Source organism: Olea europaea, chromosome 17, assembly GCF_002742605.1.
Source record: "Olea europaea var. sylvestris chromosome 17, O_europaea_v1, whole genome shotgun sequence".
Lineage (NCBI taxonomy): Eukaryota > Viridiplantae > Streptophyta > Magnoliopsida > Lamiales > Oleaceae > Olea > Olea europaea.
Window position 1 is genome coordinate 4,456,975 of NC_036253.1, and position 7,201 is coordinate 4,464,175.

General features: G+C 33.7%; 1 protein-coding gene across 2 annotated transcripts; it reads left to right on the forward strand.

Moving 5' to 3' along the window:
• The first annotated feature begins 716 nt into the window (after positions 1 to 716).
• LOC111366104 (protein ELF4-LIKE 3-like) lies at positions 717 to 3,856 on the forward strand. Of its 2 annotated transcripts, none has more exons than XM_022986758.1 (2): positions 717 to 936; positions 3,043 to 3,856. In XM_022986758.1, exon 2 carries the CDS (start codon positions 3,093 to 3,095, stop codon positions 3,438 to 3,440), a length of 348 nt encoding a protein of 115 aa, XP_022842526.1. In that variant the 5' UTR covers positions 717 to 936; positions 3,043 to 3,092; the 3' UTR covers positions 3,441 to 3,856. The 2 variants fall into 2 exon arrangements, with proteins under 2 accessions (XP_022842526.1, XP_022842528.1); XM_022986760.1 differs by lacking the exon at positions 717 to 936 and adding an exon at positions 2,304 to 2,878.
• Positions 3,857 to 7,201: the final 3,345 nt, after the last annotated feature.

The following is a 7,201-nucleotide window of genomic DNA, read 5'->3' on the forward strand; positions in this document are numbered from 1 at the left end:
TTAATTTCTCTTTTTTGACCATCATGAATGTTATTATGTTTTCAAGCAAATCATTACAAGAAGAATTATCTAATATTAATTGGGTAAAAACTTTCTTTACCATACTTTCAAAACACGGCACTTTAGTCACCAAAGTTTTAAAATGTATTCAATTAAATCATTGACCACTTATCCATTAGTTGGTTTATTCAATATTTGGTGATGTGTTCAATGGCGAAACACTAGGGTCCAAATCACAAAAAACAAAATTTGTACTAGATTACGAGATTATTTGGGCCGAACTTGTGTGGTTATAGATCTCAACTTTCAAAACTGAGGTCCTAGCTCCCTGTTTTATTTTATTTATGGATCTCGCGTGGCTGAAATTGTTAGTACATATGTTAAAATTACACTCAACTTTCACCCCGGTTCAAAGTTAGGAAGGAAAAATTGTCAAATCAATTAATATTTCACTCCTACTGAAGTAAAGGTCACATACAAGTCACGATGTCTACATGGACAAATTTACAAATTTATCCCCCGTTGTGTAGGGATTAAAATATAAAATCAGATTTTTAGTAGATTTTAAAAAAAGTTATGAAATGTGTGGTTGAAAAGTTGTGGATACTATAAAATATTTGATTAAAATTAATTATTTAATTTCTATCAAATTTTGTTGAGTAACCATATCATGTGAAATGTTAGGGAATCCAAACCTGATTTTCCGTTAAAATTATTACAAAGAAAAAAAATAACAGACTCTTGGAATAACAACTCAGAGAAGAAGGTAAACGATTATTTATAAACACAGACTGAGGTTAGTTTGGAGCGTGACTGTCAAATCTGCAAATTCTCTCTCTCTCACACGCACACAATTCTCCTTGGGAGATTCGATTCAATCGCCGATCTTTCCTCCTATAATAATCTCTCTACATATAATGTTTACTGTTTTTCAAGGTACGTATAAAACAATAAATAAGTGTATATATTGTTCTGCAGCATAGTCATTGAGGGAGAAGTAATTATATTGTTGTTTGAAAGAATTTTTTCCCTTATTTTTTTACTTCAGAAAGTTTTATCAGCTCAGTATATGTGCTCTTCAACTCCATTTTCATTTATTCTGTGTGTATTTGATTCTGTAGAAATTATAGACTGTAGTTATAATATTTATTCACTAATTTGGATCTGTTTTCGATAATTGATTTTGATTCATCGTTTTCCTCAACGGGTTATAATTATATGGCTTTATTTCTAAGTTTTTGTTTATTTTTTATTTTTTCTATTTTAAGAACACCTATCCTGTCTGAAACTGCAATTCATTTTTTATTTTTTTTATTTAGTACGGGTCCAGCATTTGAATTCCCAATTTCGTCCTTGCTGCTTTATGCTTTTTCAGAATTTTGAACAAAAGCCCTTTTTTCCATTTTACCAGAAATGATTAAAAAAGTATTTTTATTAATTTATTTTTATTTTTTTATTATGTTTTCTATGTTTTTAGTTTTTACCAGCTCCCTAATAGTTGTTCCAAGAATTTCTGTAGAAACTTATCTTTTATTTATTATGTAATTGGAGAATATTCCATTGGTAGGTGTCTTATACAATTAATTAGATTAATTTGTGAGATTAGTTTTTTATGATCGTGATAATATGTCCAATAATTTTTTACGATGGTTCCTTATTTTTGAGAGTTGTGGGCATCACTGAATGGTTTTTTGGGTTATGAAATTCTTCTTTGGAATTCTAAGCTTAACCTTTTGGTGGGTTTTCCTGAGTAAAAAAGGTTAAAGATGTAAATTTGACTTGTCTATTTGGACGGCCTGTGGCTCGGCTCGACCTCGAGCCGATCAAGCTAGTGGCTTGAAGCACCAAGCCAAGGCTCGGGCCGAGCCTCATTTTTGGGGAGTTGGCTCGAGCCGGGGCTGACCCGAGCCAACTAGTTAAAAAAAAAAAAACAAAATGAATTATAAAAATATATAGGTATAGCTGCCTAATTGTGGCAGTAGATTTTTGCCGGTTAAGGCAATTATGAAGGGAAAAATGAAAAATTAAGCCGGCTCGGCTCGATAAGTCCTGAGCCGAAAGCTCGAGTCGAGTCTCGATTTTTTGGCCGAACTTTTGCTCGACTCGACTCTGCTTGGGCCACAAAAAGCCCAAACCTCGAGTTTCGATTCGTTGACATCCCTAAAAGAGGTTCCCTCTCATGGAAATGGGATCTACTTTCACATCTCATCATAATCCATATTATAAATGAGAAATAATAATAATAATAATAATAATAATAATAATAATAATATAGAATAACTAATAATATAACTATGATTCCTTTTCTAAAGGATGTAGCTGATTGGAGGGTGGCATTGATATCAACTTCAGAGCTTGTCTCTTAGTGCACATATTGTGTATAAACAAGTCAAAATCTTATCATGTTTTGTTTAGGATTTTAGTTAATATAAGTACACACTGGAAGATATGATCATAAGCATTTCTTTAAACCAATATAGAATTAAATATTAGACTGTGCCTTCTTGTCGTGTTCTTTTTCTTTAATAATATCGTCTTTTGTTAGATGGTACAGAGTTTAATCATATACTATAAATTTATCTCATTGATAACCTTGAGGGATAGTTCAGTCGTCAGATTTTAGATTTGTTCTCCAATGATTACTAATTCAAGTCCCCTCAAAACCACTGAGATGAGTACCCGACTATAAACTTCAGGGTCTCGTGGGATTAGTCGAAGTGTGCTTAAATTAACCCGGACACCCACGGTCATTAAAAAATAAAAAATAAAAAAAAATCTCATCGATGGAAGATCGAACTTATGCATACTGTCTTTACATAAATATTAGGTCCACCTTTTAAGATGTCATTTTTAGGCGTGTGAGAGGCGATAAGTGAAGGTGAGTCTTATTTTGAGGGTGAACTTCCTGGATATTTGAGAGGCATAGTGAAACTTTGTATTACTATAAATCTATGTGTTTGCTTTACTTCTTTCCGATTCCCATTCTCTTTTGCGTTTCTCTCTTATTTATTCTTTATGTTAACTTCTTGTTTGTTTGTTTAGGTGGGTGTCAATCTTGTGCAGCATCTCCTTTGCTTTGATTGTACTCAGGAATGGAGGGGGATACATTTTCAGGCTCTGGTAATGGTACTCAGTTGGATAGCCAAATTGTACATACATTTCAGAAAAGTTTTGTCCAAGTACAAAATATATTTGATCAGAACAGGCTGTTAATCAATGAGATTAATCAGAACCATGAATCCAAAATGCCTGATAATTTGAGCAGAAATGTGGGTCTGATCAGAAAACTCAATAATAACATCAGAACAGTGGCTGATCTTTATGCTGATCTTTCAACAAATTTCACCAAATCCATGGATGCTTCATCCGAAGGGGATTCCAGTGGTGCCCTCAAGTCAGGAATAGCTTGTCAAAAGAGGAGTCGGCCCACAGGTCAATAAGATGTACATAGTACAAGGTGAGACTAGACATTATTATTCGGTACTATCTAATCCCTCTATCAAACGCAGAAGAAAGGTCAAGACCTTTTCTCGATTCTTTGGCATGGTGGATACAAGATAATTCCATAACCTACTTACTGGAACTGTCTTTAGAGCCTCATATTTACTTTCTCCAAATTCTCATGAAAAATAATCCATATATGTTGTTCTTGTAATGTAATTCTCTACATGTGAATTTAATTAATCAATTATGTTTCTGTAATTTAATTTAGTCTGTATTCTGATCTGAACTGTCTTTCTACATGATCTCAAGTGTGTAGAATCTTATCAAAAGGAAACTTTGTGTGGGGCTGAGCTTTTTCAGTTTGTCAAAAAGCTAATTGTATACTGGGGACTTTTGCAGATTTTCTTGATCATTCTTTTTTTAATGGAGTTTCTTCTACTTTTCGTGGAATTTTTCTCATTCCTTTCATCATCAGAACCATTAATTTTTGGTTTGGTGTAGTGAAATTTGACAACATTTTATGTTGATTGTCAACTGATATCAACCCTTTTCAGATAGACATGTGGGGCATACTAAAATGAATGGAATTAAAAATGATGTATACCAACGAGGGGAATTGGCACTAATTGAAAATGAATTAAGAGAAGAACAGCTAGATAGATACCACATATTTTGCATAGAGTATAAGAGTGACATGTTCTTATCTTTAGTAGAACAAGTGGAGATTGCTTTGATTGAGGAAAAATTAAAGAAACGGTAACTTAGGTAGTTAACACATGATTTGATAATCTCAAAGAAAGTCATTATAAATCTTGCAACAAGACCAAGATAGTCCATCAATTTATTTATTCCATACCTGCGTCAACGATTGCCAGAAAGCTTTCGACTCCATCAAAGGCCTTGGTACCCCATCTCAATCCCAAATCGTCTGGTAGTGGGAAATCGTTTGGTATTATCTTGATGACCTAGCTCTCGAGCTCGTCGCCTTTCAAGAAAGCAATGAAAGGCAGCTTAGTTAAAAGCCACTCTCAGACCATCCTGCTTTGGTACGGGTGAAGGTCGCCAAATCAACAACATCAGCAGCTGGAGGTGGAGACAACTACGAAACGTATAACTCGTACAAATCTTTCCATTTTGTGTGGTATTATTGCATTTAATTGTATCTAATTTTAGTTAGGTTAACTTATCATGCCTTAAAGTAAATAAATAAATAAAACAAAATTATCGTGCATAGACGAAGTGAAGTGGGACACTATATATTTGGTCCTTTCTCATGAAGCAAGTTTTATTGTACTTTCAAAAGATGACCTCTTTAGAGATTTACTCTGTAATGATAAGTTTTATAAGATAAAAAGTAATATTGAGAATTGTCTGATAAAATAAGTAATTTAAAAGTAAATATGACTTATTTTATCACAGCCAAACACATTCCAAATTTCCTTTTTCCTTGTTTGGAAATTATTGTCGATGACTTTTATATATATTGTGGGTTAAAAATAACCACCCCGTTCTGTTGGCCCCTTTTTTGCAACGATGATGTGGACAACAGATGTCGGGCCCACTCGTGTCAATGCAAGCAAATTTCGGCACGTTTTAACTGAAAATACAGTCGAAAAATCACGATGATAATGGATGTGAGAGATACTATATCACATGAGACGAAAACGTTTGAGCCCCACAATGTGATCAATGGAAATTGCAAAACCAATGATCTTCAAACAACTCTCAAAATAAAATGAATCTAAACTCAAATACCAAGATACTAACAAGAGAGAGTTATAATTTCAAGTATATGAAGTTTTTATATATATTTACACCCCTTCCCCAACATTAACCAGAGCCTTCTATTACTCTCTGTCATCCATTAAATACATTGACAAAGGGTCAGACGTCCTACATTCTAGATTGACATTTCTAACAGTTATTAATACAAACGTTACATCAATCATTTCTACAGATACTCTTTCTTAATGGTGGCATGCACTTCGGCTCAAAAGAGAAGGATTCGGACAAGCAGAAGTTCGGCCAGACAGAAGGGTACCTCGGCAAAGAACTTCAGACACGAAGCTTTTTCTTTTTTCCTTTTCCTTATCTTGACCTTGCTGGTTCGTCCACGTGGCTTCAACGTGGCTCCACTTGGGATTTTTGTATACGAGGCATAACATATATCAATAACAATATTTCTATAAAAATGCTCTCTAATGAGGGGTGACAATCAGGCGGAACTCTACGTGGACTCGACTTGGTACATGGCCGCTCGAGCTTGTATTGAGACAAGTCATGGCTCGGGTTGAGTTCAGTTTTTTTTCACAAGTCTGGCCATGAAACAACTTGTCCTGAGCTTGTGGACCAGCTCGTTTTTGGCTCATTGTATTAATTTTTTTTCGAAAAAATGAGCCGGCTCAACTTTGATCTAGCGCTGTATGTGGACACAAGTTGGACTCGACTCATGTCCACACAAAATGAGTTCGGGTGTCTAAGTACCGAGTTGGCTCGACTTAATCCATTGTCCTATCTGAAAGAGAAATGTATAATTGAAAGAAAGCAGCTTGGAAAATAATTTTTAGTTCGTAATCAAAAACTTCACCACAAGAACAGAATCTCAAATAAGAGATGATGCCTCTTTTGACCATTTTTCTCAAACTTGTTTTATGTTTTGGTTTGATCTGTCCAATGGCAATCTTTTGATGCCAGTGAAGTGGAAAGAAATACATAAAGAATTATAATAGGGGAATAAATCAATTCTTAGTTCATTTTCACCTTTCTGTTCTGGTAGTAACTGGAGCACTTTAAAAGTAGATGAGTGTAAAAGATGGAGTTTCGTAGTTCGACTCATGAATTTTTGTGAAGATATGAATGGATGATGGAAAGAAGAATGGAATACACGTAGACTTCATTTCAAACTCAATCAAGGGGCAGGTGATTGTGTAGTCGAATAGAGATTCGCTTTGACCAAAAAACTATTTTAACAAAAAAAATCTTTTTAAGAGAAAATTATTCTTCCATTATCGCCTCGATAACCAAGGTTGCAAGCAAGCCTAGCTTTTCCATTTCGAAACTATTCATATTTAATAAACAAGAACAAAATTTCCTTTCAATTTTTCTTTTTAAAATTCCCATAAAATCATCAAATGGTAGCTTAAGCAGTTCAAAACAAAGAAATATAGTTCTTGGCAGGGAAAGGAGCACATAAACTGTGACCCCCCCAACAACATGACTTCGGGCCCAAAAGTTCTTATTGGAGTTTGAACTGACCACTCTACATTCTTATCCCATTTCTAAACTTTTTTCTATTCTTTTTTATTTTATTTTTATTTTTTGCTATTCCAAACTCGATATCCCCGTCATACATTTTTGACACCTTGATACATTAATTTATTAACAACTTAATTCGTCAATGTGTCAACAACGTTTTTGAATAAAAAGTCAAAGAGACAACTAGATCGAGACAATGAATTTCAAATCTTCCTCCATAATCGAAGCCCTTAGATATTTAAATAACAACACAACATTTAAAATATTTAATTGACACTTATTTTTTTACTTTTATATATGTTGGGATATTTTAATATTATGATGACGTTCTCTTATTTAACATAAGGAGTTTATTAGTGTAGAAATCAGAAAGAATTTCTAAAAGGTCATATTATGTTAGTGAATAATTATTAAATATGAAGAGTTTTTATATAGAAGTATATAAATAAATAATTTGTAGGGTTTAAGATTCTCAAATACCATCTACCACATCCCTCATATT

Excerpts from the sequence above, each read along its gene's own strand:
- LOC111366104 (XM_022986758.1), top strand. The coding sequence starts at position 3,093 with ATGGAGGGGGATACATTTTCAGGCTCTGGTAATGGTACTCAGTTGGAT.